Raw genomic sequence first — 26,544 nt, 5'->3', positions numbered from 1 at the left:
TGTGTATTTTCTACCTAGTTGGAGCTTGAATCGGCGATCCCGTGGCTGAGACGTGAGAGCTGTTCCAATGTCTCTGAAACTGAACCATTTTACAAACTACCAATCTTCCTCTTCATTCTCTCCAAACCTCCCCTATCAGCCTAAGGTAGCATTGTGGGAAACCCCTTCGTGCCTAGAGTACCTCATCTAGTTAAGCTCTCAAGAACAGAGCCCACTTCTACCACACGAAATAGTGCACGTACTTCATCTATACGCCGCTGGCCGTGACGTCTCAGCAGATGAAATCAAAATGGCCTTCGAGCAAGGCTTACGTACCTAGGAGCACCTGACAGATAATTCCGCTAGATCATACCGTACCCAGGACTACTTGCCAAGTATCGACTGTTAAAGAAGCATGGAGATGGCCGGCGGAGGATTCTCCGAAGAATTTCCGGCGCCAATCGGCGATGCAGGAAACTCGCCGTTCCTGCAAGGCTAAACTGTAATGGTGTTCACAGGTGCTCCTGCTGCAAGACATAAAGAATGCCGGGTTACATAAGCCATTTGGGACCTACACGATAGCTGCCCGAATCGAGTGTTCAGACGCGTCCAGACAGAAGCACGCACCGATGCTTGGCTTCCCCAGCTGTCAGCGTCAAAAGGTAACTGACCGGAGACGCCGCTTGATCCCTCCATCTTTGCTTTGCTTCCTTGTATAGCGTCAACGCGAAATCCCACACGCTGAACGGCTGGGTTGCCTGCAATATGAAGAAGCCTTGAGCTTTACGTCCCCAGGCTTTTCACTTGTTCTACCTATCTCGATTTGTTGGCCGCCGTTGGATGCCCGTCGCTTGACTCCAGACCGAGCAGCATTCCGACGTTAGCCAAGCATGGCGCGGTATCTCACGCCTGCCAAGGTTGGCCTTCTCGTGCTGGTCGAGCTCTATGTCGAGGAGGCGATTCCCAGCGATGCCGTCCTGCCTGTGCTGTCGTTCATTGCATCTCATATCATTGGCTACGATCCAAATGGGCCTTCTACAAGCCAGGCGACAAGGTGGACAAAGGCTGAACGTGCCGTGAGCCTGGTCATATCGATCAAGGACTTCGAGAAGCTGCTAAGCGGCTATCCGTTCCTAAAGGGCCTACCCGGGAAGAGGCTATGGGACCAGTTTCTCAACAAGCTCTGGGGCATCGACTCGCTCTATGCCCTCGAAGGACTCTTCGATCAGCTCTCGTCGGTACTGCCCCGAACAAAGGACGACCTTCGGAAAGAAGGACTGGACCCCGACCAGCCTGAGCCGAGTGTCAAGCTCTCCCCCAACTCCCCTTTGGGTGCTTTTGTCCGCAGGGCCCGCCTTGAATACCAACGTCTGCACTTCCATGACTGCACCGAGCTCTGGAAGGATTTTGTCCGCTACCGACAGCCGACATCTCACTACCAGAAGCGGAGGAACCCCGACTTTAGCAGGTACAGCTTCGACAATGTGCTGCTGCGCGGGGAACTGGAGGATTGGGACGTCGACAAAGTTGCGAGCCTGGCCTCGGTAGCATATGGCGACATGTTGGCCGGAGATCACACTGGAACTCTCCCCGTCAGCATAGACGACGTAGAAAACCTATTGGACTTCCAGATCGAGCAGATGCAGAGTAAGTCGGCCCATGAGTAGCCCTTCCTGTTGCGCCCGCTGCCATGCGTGCAAAGCTAACATTCAAACTTGGAGAATATGGCAACAGGATACCTCTGGAAATTCGGCACCAATTTCACGACCTCCTGAACGACAGCTTCTTGGTCCCCAGTCTCACGCACTACATCACGTAAGTCCGCGCTCAGCCTTGGCATCCTGTGTCCCCGAACCCGTGCTGAATTTAACCCTAGGTTCCTTGACGCTTGGAGAGCCGGGGACTATCCGACTGCATTCGACTTCCTGCACAGGTATTTCGACTATACGATGCAGCATCGAGATCGCCTCTTTTACCAGTACGCCTTGATGAACCTGGCTGTACTGCAGGCCGACTTCGGATGCCATAGGGAAGCCATGACGGCGATGCTTGAGACAGTAGCCACGGCGAGGGAGAACCGAGACATGACCTGCCTCAACTTCTCTCTGAACTGGCTGTTTCACTTTGGACAGGCACACCCAGATCTCATCCGTGACCTCCGGTCGGACAACTTGCTGGGCACGGGCAAGGAAACCATGGCCTTTCTCCGAGTCAAGGCAAGGGAAGCCGGGATGTGGACCCTCTGGAGCTCTGTGCTGCTGAGCGAGGCAAAACTCTGCCTGGTCAACGGCGACAGCATCGCCACCGCTCTCGAGCACATGGTACGGAGCTCGCAGATCATCGTAGAGAAGAATATGAAGGGCATGTTTGGGGCACAGCTCGGGCTATACTCGTCGCTCTGGAGCAGGCTGGGACTGGGTTATCTCGCCGCCGTGTCGTGTGAAATTTTTCTGCGGTGCCACACGCACCATTCCATGTTCGACGACGAGCTCAAAATGTTAAGCCGGTCTTCTCTCGCACTCCTGGACCAAGGAAAATATCGCGAGGCAATGGAAACCCTCGACAAGGCTGACGAAAACTCTTTACGCTCATGGAAGCCTAACCAGTACTGGTACAAGTACAGGGGGTTCATCCGACTCAAGAGAGACTTGCATCACAACAACTTAGACGGCGCAGAGCAGCTCTTAGACCAGTTCCTCCAGTCCAAAGCTGATGATTTCGAGCCAGACCTGGCCCTTGTGGTTGATACTGCTCACATAGACTACTTGACACGGCGTGGAGACCTGTCGTCGGCTTTCGGCAAGGTAGACAAGATGATGTCGGATCTCCAGGAGGAGAATAGGGACATTTGTCTACGCGTCAGAGCACTCCTTGTCAAGGTTTCCCTATTGGATCGATGCGGGCGGCCACAGCGTGCGTTTTCCGTGGCCCTACGAGCGGCAAACCTAGCTCTACGTGCGCGGCTGATGTCCCTGCTCTGGGCCGCAATCGGCGCAATATCCAACATCTTGGTATCCATGGCTGAATTTGAAGCCGCGGCACAGCTCCTCACGGCCATATTGCCACGGAGTCTCGAGTGCGAATCACCAGCTCTCACGGCTACACTATATGCATACCTTGCTGATGCCAACATGGGGCTCGCCGGCCAGGCTGAGACTCATACCAAGGCTGGCGACAGCGACGCAGCCCTCGGACGGGAGCACGAGACCAGAGGGGTCGAGACAGCCAAGGTGGCTATCAAACGGCGCGATGAATATCTGAAGAGGGCGGCCACGGCGGTCCAGAGGGCGTTTGACGAGTATTCCAGTATTGAAGATGTCAAGAAACAGTGTGAAATGATGGCGAAGAAGGCTGTCATCATGAAGGTGATGGGGGACATGGCCCTGGCAGCGGATTACGCCGCGGCATATGTTGAGCTCAAGAGGAAGGCCGAGTCTTGGGGTCTGGATAGAGGAGAGACGAGATAGCACCCTGGCCTTGTAGAGTCGGGCACGCCAAGACAAACGATAGTGAAGAAGAAAGGATTTAGCACGACACGTCGCAGCCTCTATGGAAAACAAACAGCCCGAAATACACAAGCATGCCACCACTGAAATAGACAACCATCGAATTCATCTGTCAGGTCAGGATATCAAGCATACATCGGCCAACGTGTACTGGCGTTCGACCTGGCCACTCTCTATTCCTCCTGATAGGAGATCTTCCGCATTTCGCCAAGCCGGTGTCTTGCGGAAGCAAGCGCATTTTCCAGTTGCAAAATCTCGACCTGTGGGGAAGAAGGCAGAAAAGAAACAATCTGGTTAGCCCATCCTCATCAACGTCATGCAGTAGGAACGAAGGACGGCTTACCTGTTGCTCCATCTCGCGAACCTTGAACTCGTGTGCCCCAAGCTTGGAGTAATCGACCTGGTCCTCTTCCTGGCCTCGCTCGCGAATCATGTTCTGAACCTGGCGCACCAGCGATCGGCATGCTGCCCCGACGGCCTTGCTTGCCTGCTCCAGATGATCCTGGCTCTTGGACATGAAGCCCGCCTTGACTCGGCTCGCCGCTACCAGCTGCGCCGTCGACGCGGCCACGTCGTTGGATGCGACAATCAGCTGTTCCGGGCTGTTGCGGTTCGACAGCACTCCGTCCGCCGTCTCGATGAGCGTGTTGGTTGACGAGGCTACCGCTTTCGCCGCCGAGATGAGGCCCTCGGTCCACCTGTTGTTCTTCTTGTAAAAGGCCGTCCGCGATGACGAGCCTCGTCCAGCCTGCACAATCTCCTGCTGCGTGGCCGTTGCGGCGCGAATCAGCTCCGCAATGGCCGTCGTGATGGCTGTCGCGGCATCCAAGATGGAGTCGTGCACCCTGACCTCGTACGTGGTGTAGCCGTCGCGAGGCTTGTTCTTCAGTTTGGCGAGTCGAGCTGCTGCTGCCGCAATTGCGTCAGCCGCTTTGCTCAGCTCCGAGTCAACCAGGTCTCCCAGGTCTCCCTTGTTGTTCATCAGCTTTCCATAGCCCGGCGCGAGGCCCTCAACCAGCTTGTTGAGCTTCTGCAGCTTCATCTGCACATCGTTGTTGCTGTTGATGACGACATCCGTCTTCTGCAGCGGCTCCAAGCCCTCGAGGCGGAAGCTCTGCAAGCCCCTGAAGAACTGCACCGTGGATTGGGCCGATTGCCTCGCGCCCTGCATCAAGGAGTCCGCCTTCTTGTCGTCCGTCGCCAAGCGGACCACGCCCTTTGTATTGCTGCATACATCCGCAACAGCTCCGGCAAAGACGTTGATGGCCTTGATCAGCTCCGAGTGTGTGCTATTCGGACCGTCGGCGATGAAGTTGTTGAAAGCGGTGGCAAACTCCATTGCGCTCCCGGACGCCTTCTCAATCTGGGAGAGAACATACGAAGGCGATGCATTCTGATTGCCCGCCTGCATAGACGAGTCCAGCTCGTACAGAGCGTCATCCACCCGCGAGACACCGGCCTGCAGCACCGAGTCAATCATGTCGTTGATCTTGTCCAAGTTCGACAAGATCAGCGCGTCGATTTGACCATCGAGCGCGTGATCCGTCTCTCCCTGATTCTGTTTGAGCTCGTTCAACTCTATGAGGGTCTGGTCCATCCCAGCTTTGTACACCTCAAGCTCTTCTTCCTTTTCGCGCAGGAGTTGCTCCAGGTCGGAATCACCGTTGCGAATCTTGCTCTGTGCCTCCTCCAACGCCCGCGACTTGATTCGCAGTGCCTCTTCCAAGTCGCTCATCTCGCGGTTATATTTGGAGAGCATCGTGGACAGCTCGTTGCCCTTGCTGCGCTCGAGGTTGTCCGCTCTCTCTTGTGCCAGGCGCAGCTCTCGCTTGAGCTTCTCCACCTCGTCTTTGCTGCTCCCGGTGGCTCGATCCTTGTCGTGCAGAGCTCTGTCGCGCTCCCGGATCATGTCGGCCAGCTCAAGGTTTTTCGTCTTAATCTCCCGCTCCAGCTTTTCGCGCTTCTCGATGGCTTCCTGGGCGCTTGCTGCTTTGAGTTGCACCGCCTTGAACTTTTGCAGAAGATCCAGGTGTTCGTGCCGAAGTTGAGAGTACAGCTTCGCGAGGGACTCATACTTCGACCTCCAGGTGTTGACTTGCTCCTGCAACGCTTTGATCTGGTCATCCTTGCTACTCATCTGGTGACCGTAGCTGTTCTGGATCTGCAACAGCTCGCCTTCAAGTGCCTTGACGCGCTGGTCGTACTGCTGCAGCATCAGCTGGTCACGCTCGTATTGCGCTCGCGCGTTGAGGTTTTCTCGCTCGAGTTCGGCCAGGCGACCTTGAGTTTGCCATTGCGCTTGTTGTGCGATCAGCGCCTCCTGTTCCCGCTGTTGCTGTTCCATCAACCGACGCTGTTGTTCTTCGAACTCGCGCTGAGCCTGTTGCTGCGCCTGCTGCTGGGCTAGGATAGCAGCGCGCTGGCGCTCTTCAAGGACTCGCTGCTGTTCCTCATACTCGCGGTTTTGACGATCGAGCTCGCCCTTCCAGAATTCTGAAATCTCGTCTGGCTCGTCCGATTTGGGGGCGGGCGCAGGGGATGGCTGGCGCTCGATTTCCTGCTTCGGCCTGGCGGGCAAGGCTGGAGCGTCGTCATCGGTAGCAAGGAGATTTGGCGGATCTTGCGGCAGTTTAGGAATTGTAATGAGGCTCGTCAGGTACCGGAGATTGGAGCATTCGTAGTAGAATTTGACGAGTCGGTAGTGTTGAGCATCGTAGCGCTGACGAAGGGGCTGCAGTGCATCATCGTCGCCAGTGACTGTTCCGTGCATCCTAGATCAGCGCTCATATTCTGCAGTTTAAACAAAAGGGGTTTCTTTCTCACTCGAGTGCATGGCACGCAGCATGCTGGTAATGAACTTGTAGATGCCGTAGCTCTCCTGTACCAATGGCACGAGAGCTGCAATCCGGCACTCATTGTTTCCAACGTTTCTGAAGTGCGAGAAGATCAATTTTTGAAACTGCTCTATCTTGTCTTGCAGCACCATCAAATCGGAAATGGTCTCGTAGCCCTCGTTTGGGTCGTTGATTGCCTTGAGGCTGAGGTACTCTTCATACTCAAACGTTCCATTGAACTCGGGGTGCTGGTGGTGGAACGACAGTTTCGCGAGAAGATAGTAGACGTATTCACGAATCAAGGGCCCATATCCGCGGACTCCTTCCCCGCTCATTCCGCGGTTCAAGGAATCAATCCATCCCCGGTTGGCCATTGCTTCTTTCAGGGCTGAAGGGTGGCCTTCCTGCAGCACCTTGTGAACGGTTATCAGGGCCTTGAATGTCTGGACTTCGTCGGCAAGGATGGGTTGGCTTGGTGCGGACATTTTGAAGTCAGCACAAAGCACGGCAGGATGGGCGCAGATGGGGGAGGGTAGGGGGTGCGTCCCAGGTCAACTTACACCTTCATGCCTGCCCAGAAGGCTTGCGAGGATCGGTGATCCCATGTATACACGATGCACGCTCGCACATGCTTGCGCTTGGGGGAGATCTCTTCGGGACTGGTAGCCTTCTTGATGCTAACCGCCAGCTCCTGGTCGGTCCTGGTTGGTTTGGGGGACACGGATAAGCAGGCGTCTTGCACATACTGGCAAAGTCAAATCTTCGGGGGGACGGGCGTGACAAACTTTGTATGTTCGGTCGTGCGTATGGAGGCCATGGCGGGCGGAACGGAGCTCAACGAGCTCGGCGGCGGAGCTTGGATAGGAGGCACTCGGTCGCTGGACTTTCAGAGCGAACACTCGAGACAAAAGGAGACCAGCGATCGGTGCCGGTAAAATGAGAATTCTCGAGAGCTTCTTTATACCAGAGCTGCCCTTGGCCCAGAATATCGATCCGCCCAGGCTGCAGCACAGAGAGTGGCAGAGCTGTCGCAGTTCGGATTGGTAGGAAGAGACTCGGAGGATGCATTGAAGCTGCGGACAAGGCGAGCATCGTCACCATGTGGGGCGCAGCGGGCCATTAATTACCTGGACCGAGGCGGTGTTGAATTAATCCGCTGACAACTACAGCACTTGTACTGTTAGCTTATGTAATCTATCCGTGAACTCGGCTCTTCCAGGGTAAGATATCAAGGTATCTACAAGGTTATACAGACAGAAGGCAGCTTTCATGTTGGGTGATACAAAGAGGGTTTCTTACTACCAATTGATTGTGAGTCTATAGTATCATGTGGGTGTGGGCTTTGCGTGTATGCCGACGGTGCCGCTGAGTTGGCCATGATCCTTGAGACAGTAATTCTTCCCTGCGTGTAAACGAGACGTTGCCCTCTCATTAGACGAGACGACCAGACGTATAAGAACAAGATGGTTGGTGGTCTATTTGCAATCGATCCGACAACAACACGTCAATCGGCTAAGATGAGTTCTAGACTCCACTGCAACATGTCATCTGCTACGAAGAGGAGGATCCATTCGACTGATCGAGCATCCTCTTCGAGCTTAACGTACACCTCAGCCTCTGGGGAAGAATCAGAGCAGTGGGCTTGAAGGGAAAACAAAGTTCATCCCGGATTGAGTGCTAACGAATGAGAGAGGTAGATTTCGAGTGTCGTCTTCAGTTTAATTCCTTTAGCATTGGGGGCAGAGGGTTATCAGTCCATCCGATAGATAAAGACTGTACACCATCACGAATTGTACGGATGCCGCAAAATTCTCGAGGAAAGTGCCCACGGATGATATATGCACACTTCTTGATGTCATATTGTCTCTTTTGCTATGAACATCAAAATAAAAAAAATTGCAACCTTGGTCACATGCTGAGTTCTTTCCTGTCCGAACACAACACCGTAAGAAAAACCGAAGCAAGCACCACACCGACCATTCCCTTAGATTGTAGTTTCGTATGGAAGAGGAGTGACGGTCTCCGGAGGGTTGTCGGTCAGGGAAACCGTGGAGGCGTCTCGGGGGAGGGCGGGCTGTCGCTTAACCTGGACAGTCACGCCATCGGCTCTGGCCTGCTTCTTTGCCGCCGCGTTCGCCTTGACTCGCTTGATGAAGTCCTCACGGGATCGAGAGGGCTGGATGTGCTCGATTCGGACGTTGATGCGCTTCTCCATGTAGCGGTGCTTGACCTTCTTGTAGATGATGATGCCGACGGCGCTCTTGGTGACGTTGTAGATAACGCCCGTCTTGCCGTGGTAGACCTTGTAGGGCATGCTGCGCAACAGGTCAGCTTCCTCCATGCTTTCCGGCCCATCTCCCAGCTCCAAAGGAAAAGGCTTCCTTACCCCTTCTGCACGGCACCGTTGGCCTTGATGTCGACAATGTCACCGACGCTGGAAGATTGTCAGTCAACTTCGGACGTTGTTGATCTTCGTCTCTCCCGGGCTGCACTCACTGATACACCTTGAGGTAGGTGTTCAGAGGGATCATGCCCTTGCGGCGGAAGTCCCTGCTGAAGGCATACTGCCGACTCGTTAGCAGCAATCCTTGCGCATCCTCACAGACGTGATGAGACCAACTCGAGTGCCCGCTCGCTTTCCGTAAGAGTGACCCATCGCGACCGATTAATTGCCGTCGATATTCGTTCGAGGATTGACGAGGATGGAGGTGAAGCTTTGCTAATTTGGCGTGGGTGAAATTACGCACGGCGTGTGGAAGCGAATATGCTTAGATAATCCGCCGATTTTTTTTCCCCTCCGTCGTGACGATAGGGCAGGATTGTGGGTTTTGGTGGAAACGGCACATGTTGCGTGGCTTAGGGCTCGTGGCTATGGGGTCACGTGCCGGATTTTCGGACGCCAAATTTCCTATCCACACAACCTTGACGATTCCTCGAGATCACCCGCGCAAAAGTTCACCAGCAGCCACCACCCCAGGAAGCAAGTCAAGTGAGTATCATATGCTCAATATCGACACGTCTGAGCCATAACCTCTGACAATTCTATAGAATGGCCCCTCGTGCGCATTCCAAGACCTCGCGTGTCCCTCGTCGACCCTTCGAGTCTGCTCGTCTGTCAGTATCACCGGCCACTGAACTAGAGCATGGCTCTGTTCAAGTCGATTGTGACTAGGAAACTGACATGCTTTGATTGATCAGGGACTCGGAGCTGAAGCTCGTTGGTGAATATGGCCTGCGCAACAAGCGTGAGGTCTGGCGAGTCGGTTTGACTCTGTCCAAGATCCGTCGTGCTGCCCGGTAAGTCGATGCCGCAAGCCGCCTCGAAGAAGATATCACCTGCTAACGGCGGATTGACTGCAGTCAGCTTCTTACCCTCGACGAGAAGGACCCCAAGCGACTGTTCGAAGGCAATGCCCTGATTCGCCGTCTCGTCCGCGTCGGTGTGCTCGACGAGTCTCGCATGAAGCTCGATTACGTGCTGGCGTTGAAGATTGAGGACTTCCTGGAGCGCCGCCTGCAGACCTGCGTCTACAAGCTCGGCCTGGCCAAGTCCATCCACCACGCCCGTGTCCTGATCCGCCAGCGCCACATCCGTGTCGGCAAGCAGATTGTCAATGTCCCCTCCTTCATTGTCCGACTCGACTCCCAGAAGCACATTGACTTCGCCCTGACCTCACCATTCGGCAACGGCCGTCCTGGTCGTGTCCGCAGAAAGAAGGCCAAGGCCGCCGAGAAGGGCGAGGATGGTGAGGAGGAGGAGGATGACGAGTAGATGCGCACCGTATATATGTGCTAATGAGTCTCCTGCATACGGAGCTGGTGCACCACTGAGGGATATCACTGGCAGGGAATAAAAAGGGTTTATCCTCCTAGCTTTCGGCGTTGGCCAAAGGACAAAATGGAATGATTTCAAAAGCCTCAAAAAAAAAAACACGAAAACGTACTTGCACCTAAAGCTCACCAACGCCTACGTGACGAAAATATTGCCTGTTAAAAAGCTGAATGTGTACCCATAATCTCCAAGAATGTATACTCCAGGGACATCGGTATCGGTGTCCGCATGATGAATCCAATAGCGGTTTCTAAAACAGCGTTCATGACCCTGGTCGAGGCGCATGCATGACCTGAAACGCGGTGGGCATGCACTGCAGGTGTGTACGGATTTTGAATTCAACTGCTCAACCAAGGAGTTCGTCTCTGCCGAGCAGCTTTGCCATAGGATCTTGAGCGACGGTTTTCTTTCGGCGATATTCATCCATCTCAGCCTCCGAAACCCCCATCCCATTCATCTCCGCTTGCGTACGCTTCTTAGACCTTGCAGCCTGAAGGTCCGCTGTTGACTCGGGCTCTTCGGTTTCCGCAGACATTGGTTCAGTCTCCTGTTCCAAAGAAGGGGCAGCGTATCGTTGACGCTCGGCAGCCTCCCAGGCTACCTTGCCTTCCTCGCCGGTACAGTAGCTATTCTTGATGAACGAGTGACAGCAGGCGTAGCCCCATTTGAAATTTGACCACCAGCTGCCCCAAACCGAGGTATGGTTGTTGATGAGAGTATCCTCTGTATATTTGGACTTTGCACCTCTGAGTGGTGCACCTTTGATTAGGCCAGCCTCATCGTATTCGACAAACGTCTCAGACTCTGACATGGCCAGGTTGCGCAGTGCAGCAGGCATCACTTTCTGTCCATCGCCGCCGTATTTGTCCAGTAGCTGCTGTTCGCGTTCCAGGCGCCTTTTCTCGGCCTCTTCTGCTTGCTTCTTTCGGTAAAAGGCGCCGGCTGTCGGGTTAGCCTGCAGGTGCTGCGAGGTATCGCCGCTTTTCTCCTGTACTTCCCACGCATACCGCTGCGCCTTCTCGAATTCGCCAGCGTCGCCAGAGGACCTCATGAACCCTTCTTCGGCAAACACATCGGCCGCCTTGTCCGCTGTTGCGCCAGAGTTGACCAGGGCTCTGGTTTTGGGGTCATATTTTGCGGACTCAAGGTCGAGATTCAGGAGATACTTGGCCGTGTCTTCTCGTATCCTGAGCTGCCTCGTTGCCGTACTCTGATGCTTGCTCATGTCGTTTTCTTCAGCGTACTTGTCACCATCATCCTTCTCTTCCTCATCATCGTCGCCATTGGAAGTAATCTTCGCCTGTTTCCGAAGCTCCTCCATCTGGTTATAGTCATCAATCACTCTGCGATACTCCCTAGCGTCGTATCCGTTCCAGCGGTCTCGTTTCGCATCCCACCCCAGCTTGACATCCTGAACGACTTCGTCTGCCTGGATATCCTTGCCCGTCCATTTAGCCCCCTTTGCTCTTGGTCGGCTCAGACAGTCTTTGACCTTGTGTGTCATTGATCCGCAGTTCTCGCATGCGCCCTTCCGGTACTTTGTCGCGGCCGGCCCGGCCTTCTTCCCGCGGTCGTACCACTGCGACTTCTCGTTCTTCTCCTCTCGACGTTGATGCTTCAGGTAGTCATTGTCGTCTCCTTCTTCGCCTGCATAAAACGGCCGCTTGCTGATGAAAGAGGGGATGTAGATGTTTTCCTCCTTCGAGGCCGCTCCTGTCGCAGGTTTTCGTGGTGGCGGCATGATTCTCGAAGAGGCACGTATGCGTAGAAGGAGTGATGTGGCAGAAAATCCTTGAAGATAAGTAATTATCAGTCAATAGACGGCCCTCGTGAGAAGAGGTCGCAAGATGAGAGAAGTGAGATCCCAAGTGCAGGGAAGAATCCAGGTGTTTAGGACCGACTTGAACGAAGCAGGCGGTCGCGAAAGTTCCAACCTGCTTCGGCTGAGCCTCACGTCAAATCAGCCAGGTACGAAGTACTTCGGAGCACGGCGCCTTGATAAGATAAAGCACCGTTTATCTTCACGTGATCTCGCGACTCTGCCGCCCCACCAATGACGCGACCTTGACACGTCCCTCATGAAACCTGCGATAGGCAACTTCCATTGCTTGCGAGGCACCCAAACTGTTCACTTTCTTTGGCTGTCACCGAGTCAAGCGCACACTGATGGATCAGCTCGCTGAGAAGAATGGTCTTGTTCCGCGTCCGCTTGAACTGTATTGATCACTATCAAGCCTTGCCCAGTCGCCATGACCCCCAGCTGCGCAATGACCTCCAGGCCCCCCTCTTGAATGCAACCAAAGTCCCAGTGATTCGGATCTTTGGCTCGACGGAGTTTGGTCAAAAGGTTTGCGCCCATGTCCATGGCGTATTTCCCTATCTATACGTTGAGTATGACGGCGACATGAATCAAGATGCAGGTGAGCCCTCCGACGTGGTGATTCACCAACCTTATAGTACTTGAATGTTGCTAAGAGGAGCTGTCCATAGTTGGAGCTTTTATATACCGCCTGCACCTCTCTATCGATCATGCGCTGGCCATAAGTTACCGGCGCGATCAGGATGGAGGCAAGGCCAAGTTCGTTGCGCGGATCACGTTGGTGAAAGGGGTTCCCTTCTATGGATACGCCGTTGGCTATAAGCCCTTCCTCAAAATCTACATGTTCAATCCCATGGCGATGACGCGGCTGGCGGATCTGCTCCAGCAGGGAGTTATAATGAAGCGGAAATTCCAGCCGTACGAGGCACACCTCCAGTATCTCCTCCAATTTATGATTGATTACAACTTGTATGGGTGCGATTACCTCGAATCGTCGCAGACTTATTTCAGATCTCCGCTTCCTCCACGACACGAAGGTGACGCTGCGTCTTCCAAGCTCTGGAATGAGGGCACTGTTCCATCGGACTTCGTCACGGATGATCTCACGCTGCCTCGGGAAAGCTTTTGCTCGATCGAAGTCGACATTTCTGCCCAAAACATTATCAACAGGGGGAAAATCAAGGAACGACTACTCCACCAGGACTTTTCTGAGTTCATCAAGCCTCCGGCAGAAGATGCCAAGTTGGTCTCAAGTATGGCCGGACTCTGGAAGGCCGAAGCTCGGAGGCGTCAGCGTCAACTGCCACCCGGCCAAACACCTGCGCAGCATCTTGTCTCTTCTTTTCCGAGAGAGGCTCTTGTGTCGATGTCAGCAGACTCTCGATCGTCCCAGCCACAGGCATGGATGCATGAGGAAGACTATCGGCGGAAGGTGGAAGTTTTAATCTCCAAAGACCAAGAGCAGTTCCACGAGTCTGAGTTGAGCCTAGGTACCTTTCTGAAACCGTTGCCTAATGAAAGCTCTATCAAAACCAGTCTACAATCTGTCGAAGACCTCCATCCGTCTAACCTATCGGCTGCACTTGGGCTTTCTCTGACTTCGGCACGGCTAAACGAGGATCCTAGCGGCAACATCGAAGTGGATGAACAGAAGCTGCAGATGTCTCAATTAGATGAAGATGCCTGGCTTGCAGCAGATGCAGGTGCTTCGGATCTCGAGGAGGAGTCCAGGAAGGAGCATAGTGTGCCATCATTGGAGACTATCGACGCCGTGCCACCCAAGCCTACTATGGCCGAGTCCACCAAGAAGCCCGAGGCTGCAAGATTCGACGCCCGCTTCCTAGGAATTGGCGAAAGTGGTCTCTTGACTGGCCGGATACCCCGACTATCGTTATCATCCAGGTTAGCTGAAGCTGCGCAGCGCAATCGACTCACTTATACACATGACCAATGTGTTGTAACTGGTCTCGAGATTAGGCCCGCAGGCAAACGAACAGCATCATTAGCGGATGATAACAATGCCAAGAGGGCGAAGCATGATGTAACGTACCAGGGAAAATCTTCGTCTTCTTCAACAGCTGTGAATGGACCACGTTCCCTTCTCCAACCACAATCTGATTCGCTTCAGCATGTCGAACTTCTCAAGGCCTCACAAATCAATTCGATGAAGGCTAAGCCTCAAGCTTCTAGTCGCTTCATGACGTATGCTATTCCTCCGCCTTCTGTTGCCGATGTCGCCTGTCAAAGTGAGCACAGCTGTCCGGACATAATATATCAGGACGCTTTCTACAGCAATGAGGCAGATGTTCCATTGCGACGACGGGAGTATGCCGGCAAGGAGTTCCACTTAATCAGCAATACTTTGCCATTTCTACCTGATTTCGATCCAACGGGCAATTCCATCCCTTGGATCAGCCACGATAGCGATACGAGCCTCTCCCGGGAAGCCGACATGTGGCAAAATGACCAGCGATTGAGGGGGCGTTGCTCGTGGAGAGGCTGGGAGATTGCTCAACTTCCACCTTCCTACGATGAGGTCGCTAGGTCATTGGTTCAGAATGAGGCGAGTGGCTTCAAAAGGGCCAAACCAAGAACAATTCGTCCGTGGCTCTCTCAGATAGACGGTCCGACGCCAAGGAACAAACACAACTTTAGGTACAGCCAAAAACAACCCTCTTCGGCTGTTCCACATGAGGCCCAATACATGAGCACAATGAGCCTCGAAATCCACGTAAATACAAGGGGGAATTTCGTGCCCAATCCCGAGGAAGACGAGATACAATGCATCTTTTGGCATTGGAAAGACGACGAAGCAAGGAGCAGCGCGGCTCCTGAATTGCCGGGATCATCTGGGTCTGGAATCTTGGTTCTGTCGGCTGACAGTGCTCTAGCCGGGCGAATCAGAAGTGCGGTGCCCGACGAAGTTGCCGAGGAGTCGTCAGAGCTGGATTTGCTCAATAGGATGGTTGAGATTGTCAGATTCTATGACCCAGACATACTGACTGGCTATGAAGTCCATGGAAGCTCATGGGGCTATTTGATTGAACGGGCGAGGCTGAAGTATGACTACGATCTCTGCAGCGAATTCTCCAGGATGAAGACGCAGTCCAACGGGCGTTTCGGCAAGGAAAATGATCAATGGGGCTTCAACACAACCTCGAGTATTCGCGTCACAGGAAGGCACATGATTAATATCTGGAGGGCAATGCGTGGCGAGGTCAATCTCCTCCAGTATACCATGGAAAATGTGGTGTGGCATCTTTTGCACCGTCGGATACCTCATTATCCATGGAGGTCTCTCACATCCTGGCATCGCAGCGGCAAGCCGCAGGACTTGGTCAGACTTCTGAAATACTACCGGACACGGACCAGGCTCGACCTGGAGATTTTAGAGTCCAACGAGCTCATATCGAGGACTAGCGAGCAGGCCAGGCTTCTAGGCGTCGACTTCTTTTCCGTCTTCTCCCGCGGCTCACAGTTCAAAGTCGAGTCCATCATGTTTAGGATCGCAAAGCCAGAAAACTTCATGCTTGTCTCCCCGAGTCGCAAGCAAGTCGGCCAGCAAAATGCTCTCGAGTGCTTACCGTTGGTGATGGAGCCCCAGAGTGCCTTTTACAGCAGCCCTCTGGTTGTGCTTGACTTCCAGAGTCTCTACCCAAGCGTCATGATTGCATACAACTATTGCTACTCAACTTTTTTGGGGCGCATCACGGACTGGCGCGGTAAGAGCAAGATGGGCTTCGCCGAGTACAGACGACAAGATGGACTGTTGAGTTTGTTGGCGAAGCACATCAACATCGCGCCCAATGGCATGATGTATGTGAAAGCCGAGGTCCGGAAATCCCTGCTCGCTAAGATGTTGACTGAAATCCTGGAGACGAGGATCATGGTCAAGAGCGGAATGAAGCAGGACCGGGATGACAAGACTCTGCAGCAGCTGCTGAACAATCGACAGCTTGCGCTCAAGTTGCTCGCCAACGTGACCTATGGCTACACATCGGCCTCATTCTCGGGTCGAATGCCGTGCTCGGAGATTGCGGACAGCATTGTGCAGACTGGTCGCGAGACGCTGGAGAGAGCCACTGCCTACATCCATTCGGTGGAGCGATGGGGCGCTGAAGTGGTCTACGGCGATACCGACAGCCTTTTCATCTACCTCAAAGGACGATCCAGGGACGAGGCCTTCGCAATAGGGCACGAGATTGCCCAGGCCATTACAGAAAGGAACCCCAAGCCAGTCAAGCTCAAGTTCGAAAAGGTCTACCATCCTTGCGTCTTGCTCGCCAAGAAACGCTACGTCGGGTACAAGTACGAGAGCAAGGATCAGGTCAAGCCCGAGTTTGATGCCAAAGGCATAGAAACTGTCCGCCGTGACGGTACTCCCGCGGAGCAGAAGATCGAGGAGAAGGCTCTAAGAATACTGTTCGAAACGGCGGATTTGAGCCAGGTCAAGGATTACTTCCAGGAACAGTGCAGGAAGGTGATGGGTGGCAGAGTGTCGATCCAGGACTTTTGCTTTGCCAAAGAAGTCCGCCTAGGATCTTATTCTGAGCACGGCCTACCACCTGCCGGGGCCCTGATTAGCGCGAGAAAGATGCTTCAAGACTCGAGAGCGGAGCCGCAGTACGGCGAACGAGTCCCGTATGTTGTTGTTACGGGAGCGCCGGGCGCTCGGCTCATCGACCGGTGTGTCTCGCCGGAGGAGCTTCTTCGCAACCCTCACTGGCAGCTGGATTCGGACTATTACATCACCAAGAATCTGATACCTCCTCTGGAGCGGATATTCAACCTCGTCGGCGCCAACGTGAGACAGTGGTATGATGCAATGCCGAAAATCCGGCGCATCCAGCGGACCAAAGGGCACGGTCACAAGAAGCGAACACTAGAGGCGTATATGCAGTCGACCAACTGCTTGGTCTGTGGGAGAACGGTCGCCAGCTCTACGGAGATGTCGGTGTGCCGCCTATGCTATGCCAGGGTGCCAGACTCGTTGCTGACGCTGCAATCGAAGCTTGTAACGGTAGAGCGCAAATACGACGAACTACGGCGCATCTGCCAAGGCTGCGAAGGACTTGGTCCTCTGGAAGACGTTGCGTGCGACAGCCATGACTGCCCCGTGTTCTGGACTCGCACAAGGCTCAGAAGTAAGATGCATCACGAACAAGTAGTGACGGAGCCCCTGATCCATGAGTTGTATGCCAGGATGGAAGACCTTTCCTTGGAGTGGTAGTCGGGGCATGTGGCTCACTGCCAGGCATTGAAAGATTCGCAACTCGGGGATGTGAAGCAGGAGAAGAAGAAGGAGGAGGAGGAGGAGGAGGAGAGGACAAGAAGAAGAAGAAGGAATAGAAGAAGAAGAAGAGCATGTCATTCCACTTAATACGCAACTGATCCTTGCTACATGATGCTTCTCGCCGTGCCCGTCTCGTGAACGCCAACGCTAAATTACAAAGATGCGTCATCCCTACAAAGCCTAGGAGCGCCCTTTCGGCTTAGAGGGTAACCTTTTCGTTCTATTTATTTTATACAAGTGAATCTATGACAGGAGAAAGGGGAGAAGAACGCAGTACGAAAGAGGAAGCAGACAAACAAACAGGCAATAAGACCCCTGATATCCCGCGTTAGTGATGGGAGACGCATACTTGCAAGGCGTGAGCGCGAATCAAACACATCTTTGCCAGTCTAGTCGTCCACCATCCATGCGGAATAGTCGTCGTCGTCATTCGGCTCTGCAAAAGTCGATGGGCTTATTGGAATAGGCTTGCTGGCGGTGACGGAATTGCCTGCCTCCAGGCCCTGGGTTTTGTCATCTGCGGCATCATGATTGTTGCTCCCCTGCTGCGCTGTTGTCGGTAGCTCTCCATTCCACAGCTCAGCCTGGCGTTCTTCGTCCTCGATGGCGGGAGTAGTTGGCTGCGAATCGTCCGGCGCAGCGACTACGAGGATATTCGGGCTGTGGTCTTCTTGTTGCTGGCTGTCTTGTCGCCTCCTCCGCGGCGGGGAATGGTGTCTCCCAGGCGAAGGCGCAGCGCCCTGGCTGTCCTCAGCTGCAAGGGCAGCCTGTTCTTCTAGGACGAGGTTGGGGGATCTCCGCTTGTACGTGGGAACAGGCCCTATTTTGGTGCCTCCATTTGTTGGCATCGGAAGTGGTGTCCCTGGTGGCGGAAGGGGTTGCCCCCGGCCCATGGGCTGGCTCAAATCGACGGCGATGGTCTTCTCATTGTTCCTCATGGCTTCTCTTTGCCGTTGGATAGCGTTCCAACCCCATTGTCTTGCCTGAGCAGCTGCGTTGGTGACCGCTGCCAAGGTATTCCTCTTTTGCACTGTAGCCTCGCCATCGAGAGCGGCCGCGGTGCCAGAACTGGGGGGATCACGTCTTTGGAACAGGCTGCGGCTGAGGGAGCCTGCCTGGGATTTGATCGAGCCGGCAGTAGGGGTGCGAGAGAGATCAGAATCAGAAGCCGCCGCTACGCCGGGGGGAGGGCCAGCGTATTGCTGCGGTGGTTGCGGCACAGCCTTGGGGTCTGTATGGGGTTCGTCTTCTCCGGCCGCGTTTCCGTGCAGTTCCTTGGATGAGGAAGACGACCGTCTCGAGATGAGGGTCGACTGTGACAACTTCCTAGTGATGGGTACGGGTGAGGCGTCCTGTGACCTGGAGCGCAGCGCCGCCATGTGATTCATGGCATAGTCTGGCGGAGACGTCGATGGTTTGAACAGATCAGCATGCGCTGTTTCAGTTCCAACAATGGGCTCGGTGGCGGGCTTCACAATCCTAGGTGAATGAACCGGAGCCGGAGGAGCGAGATCCACGCTGGTCGACGACGCCACAGCCGGTAGGGCACTTGCTACTTTGTCCGACGCCCTTCTAAGCGGACTGGGCGCCGGCTCGAGAGCGTCAATTACTGGCATTGGTTGGCTCTTGTCTATGGGCTGAGCGTCGTCCAGTGTCTGGGCAACGCCGGCTTCAAGGAGGTCAGGGATTTCACCGTCGCCGACCTGAGCCAGAGGTTCGGCAGGCTGCGAGGAGGGCCTGACGGCATCGTCGCCTTCAAAAATGCCGCCTCTCAGCTGCTTGTGTTCCGTGTTAAAGAAGGGAACATCGTCCCAAAATGGCTGAACTAATGTCTCAGCAAAGACTTCCTTGATGCGATTCTCTATCTGACGCGTGATGACGGTATAGGTGATCTGTCTCGAGCTGACGATGGGCTCAATCGTCATCTCCAGCTTTGGCATAGTCTGGAAGGAGAACCAGATCCTGTTGCTGGGAGGTGGCTTGATTTTGAACGAAACGTGGCCTTCCAGCCTGCGCAGGACGACGGCAAGAATCAGGTTGACCTCCCGAACCTTGAACCTCGCGCCCAGATCGATCCTCGCCGTGGCAGCAACCTCGATTCGAAAGCTGCCGGTGTACCTCAGGTCGGCCTCCACGACACACTCTCCCTCAACGTTGAGGTCCTTGAGTTTCAGATTGGCAAAGTAGGGCGCAGCGTCTCCTGTGTCGATCTGCTGGATCTTGATGTTGGTGAGGAACGAAGGACGCTTGACGCGCGAGATTTTCTTGGTGATCTTTTCGCGGATAAACGTTTCCAGATCCCTGGTCTTGTAGACGCCCAGAAAGATCCTTCCAATCATTGCGTTAATCCAGCGTGCGTGCACCTGATCCTCCGACGAATGCAGCTTCTGCACAAGTGAAATGATGGACTTGAGCTCGAACTGCTTGGGGTTTGGCGCGATATGCTCGAGCCCAAACGTATGCTGTTGGTTCTTCAGCATGGCGAAGTAGAAGTCTTCCTTGGCTGAGCAATTCTCCGAAAACAAGTAGAACGGCCTCGACGCCTGGCTGTCGGGAGTGTGATCGGATTCGTTGAGTTTTCGCGTTAGGGATATTGCGTTTCGTTTAATGAACAGCTCGCCTTCGGGGGTCACGTCGCCTCCGGAATACAGCCCTATTCTGTGATGCGCCAGGGATATCACATGTCGCACCTCGAGCTGCTCCTCGTCGTCAAACAGCATCAAGTGTCCATGTCTGCAGAGCTGGTCAGCACACGTCAGGGCGCCACCGTGCAGGTGGTGAAAGGGGAAGCGCAGACGCGTACCTGAGCACCACGTAGAAGACGTTGCCTGCCTTCTTGGGGCGTTGGCTGACGCTGCTGCTACTGTCCATCGAGCTGGCAGCGGCCTTGCGATCGAATATACTCCTATACATTGTCTGGTAGACGCTCGGACTTGTAGGGGTCACTGTGGCAGAGCCGACGGGGGTTGAGCGCTCCACGGGCTTTGCGTTGATGCCCATAGGCGTGTACTCGCGGCAGACGGCGAAATACCCGGCGGCGACATCTACATCGGCATTTGTCCTTTTGGAGTCGCTGTTATTCCTGGCCCTCCTGGCCTCGTCGAGCGCAGTCGTGTCGTCGCCGGGACGGACAATGCCGCCATCGTCGTGGTCGTCTTCGAAGCCGAGGGCCCGTCGGTACGGCAGGTTGTAGTATCCGTAGAGGAAGACAGACGCAACCATCAGAGGTATGAAGGTCACGCCGCCTATGAGGTAGGCTACCAGGATCGTGGTCCAGGAGGCCATGGCGAGAGAGGCAGAGCGAGAGAGCGAGAGAAGAGGAAGAGACTGAGAGAATGAACAGGCGCCTCAGCTGTAGGGGTTTTCCGGCCACAAGAATGGCGGGCCAGCTACAGACGATCAGGGCGAAAACAACGCGATGCAGCAGCAATCGATCATTATGCTGTGCTGAAGAAAAACTGTCTGATTTGGAGCTGCTGCTGGAGCAGTTTGCTTGGAGGTGAGCTGGCCAGACGATGATTGACTTGAAGCTGGGCTACGTCATGTGATGCCGGAACAGAGCGCAGGTTACTATATCTGTAATGCGCCTTTGCATCATGTACCCCTCTAACTCCTCTACTTAGCTCCTCGGCGCGAAGCCATGCCTGGAACAAGTAGTGTCAGCAGGGGGGATACCTATCTAGTAGTACGCTCTCACCTCAGTGCGTTTTGATGCGAAACTTTCAGCGGCTGTCTTTCGGAAGTTGGAACATGAAGCTGAAGCGTCATGCTCAATCAACCTAGTACCTACAAGTACCTAAAAGTACCTACTAAGGCGGTCAGGCAGATACTCTAGTAGGTACCTAGGTAGGTACGATACCTAAGGTACCTACAGTAGTACCTTACCTAGGTAGGTAGGTAGTTAGCCGCCAAAGCCACCGGCGGTTACAAACTGAGGACAGGGAGGCAGATGGTAACTTAGGAACCGAGACGCCGAAAAAGAACACAGTTCCCAATCTGATGGTCAGCAGCAGTATTATGAAGTCTGGAGTGTCGAGGTACTAGGTAAGAAACGTACTGGTTGTAAACACGTCCTCACCCTTCGGAGGTATAGTACCTATCTATCCACCTAACTTGCTAACCTCCCTCCTACTATTATCTCTCGTAGGTTTTGTGCGATGTTCATATCTAAGTAAGAAGGTTTGTTCTCTCACACCTACTTGAGGCATTCGTCAAAGAAACACTACGAGGTCGAGAGTAGTCAGACTTCATGCAGCCGCAAGCGCAGGACTGCCGATCAGCTAAATCAGCGCCCGGCCCATAACGTCGCTGTGGCAGTCGCTTCAAAGCCGGCTACGGCTGCCTCCCCCGGATACTATACTATACGAGTACTAGCACCTAAAGTACCTAGGTGCCTGCAGGGTAAGGAGGTACGAACTGCTCTGACTTGATACTCCTCCTACCGAGGCAGTGTCTACCAAGTACTACTATGCACTACCTAGTAGTATCTTATTTAGTAGGTGGTAGGTACCTTAGGTACAGTACTGACCTTTTATCTCGGTCGGTAGGCGCCGAACAGACTACAAATTGAAATGGTATCGCTTGTGCTCGAAAGCTGACATGGCTTTTTGCTCCGGAGGGTACTACTGCGCTTCCGCACCATCATGATTATACATGCATCACCAAGGAGTGCAACCGCCCCGTAGCCTGAGAGATTTTCCAAATGAACCGCATCTTGAAGGAGAGGTATTGACAGAATGTGGGCATCCACCCCACGCTCAATTTCTCCCCTCTGTGTATGTATACTACTCCGTTTCTTTGCGCTAATAGGCTAGAATCCACCCATCCTCTCTGTCTGCAACCAACAGACATTTGTCTTCAACCAATCCACGCCTAAAATTAGATGACCAAGGACGCTGCAGGGGGGTTTCCAGCGGTTAATATAGGCCTGCCGTTGGCTGTAAACGTACCCACCCGCGCAGTGCTACAGATGCTCAACCAACATACATATCGAAGAGTTGAACCCGTGTACAGCCATGCTCGAGGATTCTCTATTCCTGGCCATCCCAGTTCATTCGAAAACGCAATCCATGCACCAAAGATACCTAGCTTTGGTATCACGGAGGAAGGGTACATTTACTATGCCCCAAGAAGCCGCGTCCGTCCGAATCCCCCTTGATTAGTGTAGAGAGTAAATAAATAATCGGGAGCCTCCCAGCGACAACACCTAACCCTACTTCCACCCCTCACATCCCTCTGGCTGAGTCTCCGATCTGACTCTTCTCTTATCAAAATCTTCCGTTGACGGTTGAAGAGTTCAACTAACTTCGCAGGCTACGCTAAGCATCTGCAACTGGCGGGAGACTAGGGGAAAAGAAGGCGCAACAAAACTCTCGAGTCCGGGCTCTGCGGTGGTACGGCAAGAATGAGGATCGGGTGTTTACAATTTGCACCCCAAGTGGGTGATGTTGACAACAACTTGAATCGCGCCGATGCAGTTCTCTCAAGAGCAAACCCTGATGATCTGGATGTTCTTGTTCTGCCTGAGCTGGCATTTTCTGGTATGGATGATAATATCTACAGTTGTTACTGGATGTTCTGATACTTTCCACGGCGCTCCTCCCACTTCCCCCACCCCAAACTGTTGACCAGGCCGTCCATTCGACTAACTGTTGTCCTAGGTTATAATTTCAAATCATTGCAGGATATTTCGCCATTTCTTGAGCCTTCAGGTTCAGGTATCAGCTCATTATGGGCCCGGACGATGGCTTTGAAATATAATTGCACGGTTCTTGTTGGGTACCCAGAGAAAGTTGATGTTTCTCCCAACTGGCCGACGGGTCCCGAATACTACAACTCCGCCATTGTGGTGAACGGAGATGGCGAAACAATCGCCAATTATCGGAAGTCTTTTCTTTATTATACGGACGAGTCATGGGCACTGGAAGGCAATCGTGGATTCTATGATGGGTATATCCCCGGGCTTGGCAATACTTCCATTGGCATATGTGAGTCGGCAGAAAGACATACTGTTCCCGGTTAACTGAGATCGTCCTAACAAATTGCTATTAGGCATGGATATCAAGTAAGTGAGCGAACCTCGGATTTCGCGGACCCTTTCCATTTCAATGCAAACGTCCTAATTGAATCTGCTAGTCCATATAAATTCGAAGCGCCATGGCACGCGTTTGAATTCGCTTTCCATGTTCTCGAAGTCGAATCAAATTTGGTAATCGTTTCTATGGCCTGGATGACGAGAGAGGATCGCCGTCATTTCAGTCGCATGCCCAATGAGCCGGATATGAACACGTTGACATACTGGGTAACACGATTAGAGCCCCTCATTCGCTCCAACAACGAGGACGAGATCATCGTGGTCTTCTGCAATCGTACTGGCATCGAAGACGAGGCGACCTACGCAGGCACCAGTGCTGTTATCGGTATCCAAGAAGGAGAAGTCAAAGTCTATGGTCTGTTGGGGAGGGGCGAAAAAGAGTTGTTGGTCGTCGATACCACCAACCCACCCTATGCTAAGATGGTATATCGGCCAGATGCTGCTGCCCTGGGCAAGCAGGTTGGCGAACTTGAACACCACAACGCGTCCAATGCCCGAATTCCTCCTCTCTCCGAAAGAACATACACCAAGCCGGACAATGGTTCGCTCTCCCGCAAGACAGACTCTAACATTGACTCCCTTGATCTGAAGGCTACGGACTATGAACAGCATGAGCAATCAGTTGCTACTGGACGTGGCTCAGCCCATGATTTCCCCACATCCTCGCCACCCGCTTCTATGGCTCATCACCCTTCATCGACTGAACCCACAAGTCCACCGGCACCTTCATTTTCCATGCGAAGCGAACCATTATCTCACTCTCAATTGACGGGACACTCGCAGCCAAAAGCCTCGAGTAAGCAACATTCTAAGCGACGAACACCATCTATATCCATTCCATCGCCATTCAAATCCGCCGATCATGGTCAGGCAGCTAGTAACGGAGAAGGAAACGACGTCCCGACCCCTTCTGCGCCTAGTCCAACGCCACTGGCTGTTCGGCCGCGACTTGTCATACCGCAGTTACCATCTTTGGTATTTGATCAGCATTCGGAAAACAACATTCCAAGTGCATCGTCCATAAGATCCGCAGAGTCCTCACAGTCAATCAAGTCGGATGAGTCGGAGGTTTCAACCCAAACGATCCGTTCAAATCCAAGACCACCTGAAGATAGCACACCATATCCTCAAAGTGGTCTTCCTCTCAGTGGGTATCCATCAAATTCGTTCCAGCATGGGTTTGAGAAACGCATATACGGCGGCAATGTCACTATCAAGCATGAAACGGATGCTTTGTCCCCGACCACCCCATTTGATGACGTATCCACGGGTTCACCTCGGTGGTTTTGGCGACCGCACGACAGTGTGTTTCGATCCTCAGTCTCTGGCGGAGGGAATTGGGCCACAAGCACGCCTGTTGGAAGAAAGCCAGAGCCTTTCCCATGGTCAGCTATCAAGGATGTTACCTCTTTGCCAAGAAATACAAGCGAGAATGAGATCTCAAGTGGTGCTTCAGGACCGACAAGCACTAGATCGAAGTACTCACAATCTCCAAGATCGAATACATCTTCCAATAAAACGGGGAAGGCAAATTCGTCCACAGAGACAAAGATGCCCCAGCAGACCAATTCCCAGAATGAAAAGCATCCTTCGAGACCTTCGTCCCCGAAATCACGCAACGCGAGCCGCTCTGGGATCAGAGGCAGATCCGATTCTTCACTGAGCCCGCAAAATATTCCGAGCGCAGTATCACAGCACATCGAACAGATCTCTCAACGAGCGGAGTCTAGAAATAGGCACAATTCGGATCCTCAACAATTCGGGTCAGCCGTGGACCGTTGTTCCTCTCAACAGATGCGAAACGACGGCTGGCACAAGTTGACATCTGATTCTGCGACAGAACATCTGATACCCATTGCTGCAAGCCCTAGCCTCTTGGGACCTGGGAGCCGCGCAAATATATCAACGCCCGCGGCAATCGATTACTACCGTCATGCCACTTCCCGGACTACCCCTCATAATACACGCCTCCAACACTTCGATGGTGATCATCAGCGGGGTTTGTCTGACAACAAATTTGTCAGTGGTCACCAAGCATTTGGGGATGATACGAAGCGGAATCCTTTAACTGCTCCGACCAGCCGTGACATAACGACGCTATCATCACGCTCAGTGAGCAGAGGCCGCCAACCAAACCGCAAGAATGATTCTTTCAACGCGGCCATGCTCGATCCAGGGGCCGAGAGAGCTACTTCTGCAGACTCGACCAGGAACAACATCCTGCATACGCGAATTGGCAAGCGGCACTCCTACGATAAGGACATATTCCTTGCATCAGACGATGGGCACTCTCATATTGAATGTTCACATACCCAAAACAACCGAGATGAATCAAAGTTCGAGAGGGTTGAGGTCATCAGTTGCCCTAGTTGCCCTGTTCATGGTCGTCAATCTACTTCGCTATCTGAGCCTACCAGGCAAGAAAGGCACACCAACCAAGATGCTACACCCGAACGCCAACTCGACTTGATTTATTCTACAGTTACAGAGAGAGCAGAAGGGAAGAAGGCGGAAGCGGACAAAGCTCCAGGTCGGGAGGCTACTACCGGTCACATGCTGACCGGTGCTAACAGCCAGATCGGATGTCCTACGGCGAATCAACAAATGCCAACGAAAGATTCCGCGATGTTCAAGGATACAGGTCATGCTACTTCGTCTTCTGGTCCTGATCCGAGTTCCACGATTCCGAGATTTGATCCCACTACACCAAGAGCAATGATGTTTCACCCTAACGATACGTGCATAGACTCATTGCCCACTGCTGACTTGCGGGGCAGTGAACAACCGCCAAATTGGTTCACCGTCGAGAAGAAATCCCAGGATGCTGAATTTGATTCTACGGCTTGACAAAGTATCTGGCAATCTCGTGGTAAAGGTTTGGAAAGCTCGCGTGATGGAAATATAGGTCGCTGATGCAAAGTTGAGAAGATTCGTGAGAGAGACGTCCTGTATTCATGGCATAATAATGCAACGTTATCAAGGACGCCATTGGGGTACTTGTCCAAGAGGCTTTCGAGAATTGAGTGGTCAAGGGCAATAAAACTTCATTTGTGTTTCCCATCCTTGATTGCCTTCCATCGTTGCGATTGCGGATGGTGTGTAATAGTTTGGTGGTTGCCTAGTACCTACGCAAATGAACGCGTACCGGCAGAAGACGTGTAAGCTCATTTCATGCAGGCCATGATCA

The 26,544-nt window shown here is 53.4% G+C and overlaps 9 protein-coding genes across 9 annotated transcripts; 5 read left to right on the top strand and 4 right to left on the bottom strand.

Moving 5' to 3' along the window:
• Positions 1-869: 869 nt before the first annotated feature.
• CCMA1212_004760 (Anaphase-promoting complex subunit 5) lies at positions 870-3,446 on the top strand (the record flags this gene model as incomplete). The annotated part of the gene is made up of 3 exons (XM_073702050.1): positions 870-1,626; positions 1,701-1,794; positions 1,856-3,446. 3 exons carry the CDS (start codon positions 870-872, stop codon positions 3,444-3,446), a joined length of 2,442 nt encoding a protein of 813 aa, XP_073559872.1.
• A 212-nt stretch (positions 3,447-3,658) lies between these two features.
• Positions 3,659-7,320, bottom strand: CCMA1212_004758 (Endocytosis protein end4; the record flags this gene model as incomplete). Its single annotated transcript, XM_073702048.1, has 5 exons — positions 3,659-3,745; positions 3,829-6,242; positions 6,309-6,790; positions 6,880-7,010; positions 7,105-7,320. Coding segments are annotated over 5 exons (3,330 nt in total), but the record flags the coding sequence as incomplete, so codon positions are not given.
• Positions 6,934-7,254, top strand: CCMA1212_004759 (uncharacterized protein; the record flags this gene model as incomplete). The annotated part of the gene is made up of 1 exon (XM_073702049.1): positions 6,934-7,254. One exon carries the CDS (start codon positions 6,934-6,936, stop codon positions 7,252-7,254), a length of 321 nt encoding a protein of 106 aa, XP_073559490.1.
• Positions 7,321-8,303: 983 nt separating the features above from the next.
• On the bottom strand, positions 8,304-8,975 carry CCMA1212_004757 (60S ribosomal protein L21-A; the record flags this gene model as incomplete). The annotated part of the gene is made up of 4 exons (XM_073702047.1): positions 8,304-8,634; positions 8,706-8,753; positions 8,816-8,883; positions 8,940-8,975. 4 exons carry the CDS (start codon positions 8,973-8,975, stop codon positions 8,304-8,306), a joined length of 483 nt encoding a protein of 160 aa, XP_073559488.1.
• Positions 8,976-9,368: 393 nt separating this feature from the next.
• On the top strand, positions 9,369-10,091 carry CCMA1212_004756 (40S ribosomal protein S9; the record flags this gene model as incomplete). The annotated part of the gene is made up of 3 exons (XM_073702046.1): positions 9,369-9,433; positions 9,518-9,616; positions 9,680-10,091. The coding sequence occupies 3 exons, from the start codon at positions 9,369-9,371 to the stop codon at positions 10,089-10,091; spliced, it is 576 nt and encodes a 191-aa protein (XP_073559487.1).
• Positions 10,092-10,497: 406 nt separating this feature from the next.
• Positions 10,498-11,892, bottom strand: CCMA1212_004755 (Pre-mRNA-splicing factor SLU7; the record flags this gene model as incomplete). The annotated part of the gene is made up of 1 exon (XM_073702045.1): positions 10,498-11,892. The coding sequence occupies one exon, from the start codon at positions 11,890-11,892 to the stop codon at positions 10,498-10,500; it is 1,395 nt and encodes a 464-aa protein (XP_073559486.1).
• Positions 11,893-12,339: 447 nt separating this feature from the next.
• CCMA1212_004754 (DNA polymerase zeta catalytic subunit) lies at positions 12,340-17,200 on the top strand (the record flags this gene model as incomplete). The annotated part of the gene is made up of 2 exons (XM_073702044.1): positions 12,340-12,571; positions 12,627-17,200. The coding sequence occupies 2 exons, from the start codon at positions 12,340-12,342 to the stop codon at positions 17,198-17,200; spliced, it is 4,806 nt and encodes a 1,601-aa protein (XP_073559485.1).
• Positions 17,201-17,652: 452 nt separating this feature from the next.
• CCMA1212_004753 (putative PH domain-containing protein) lies at positions 17,653-20,548 on the bottom strand (the record flags this gene model as incomplete). Its single annotated transcript, XM_073702043.1, has 2 exons — positions 17,653-19,996; positions 20,067-20,548. 2 exons carry the CDS (start codon positions 20,546-20,548, stop codon positions 17,653-17,655), a joined length of 2,826 nt encoding a protein of 941 aa, XP_073559484.1.
• Positions 20,549-22,667: 2,119 nt separating this feature from the next.
• On the top strand, positions 22,668-26,204 carry CCMA1212_004751 (Protein Amidase; the record flags this gene model as incomplete). Its single annotated transcript, XM_073702042.1, has 4 exons — positions 22,668-22,803; positions 22,924-23,250; positions 23,315-23,327; positions 23,399-26,204. The coding sequence occupies 4 exons, from the start codon at positions 22,668-22,670 to the stop codon at positions 26,202-26,204; spliced, it is 3,282 nt and encodes a 1,093-aa protein (XP_073559483.1).
• Between the last annotated feature and the right edge of the window lie 340 nt (positions 26,205-26,544).

The sequence above is a fragment of the Trichoderma ghanense genome (genome assembly GCF_004382785.1).
Source record: "Trichoderma ghanense strain CCMA-1212 chromosome Unknown scaffold_4, whole genome shotgun sequence".
Classification (NCBI taxonomy): Eukaryota; Fungi; Ascomycota; class Sordariomycetes; order Hypocreales; family Hypocreaceae; genus Trichoderma; species Trichoderma ghanense.
This window is presented reverse-complemented; position numbering and strand designations above follow the sequence as displayed.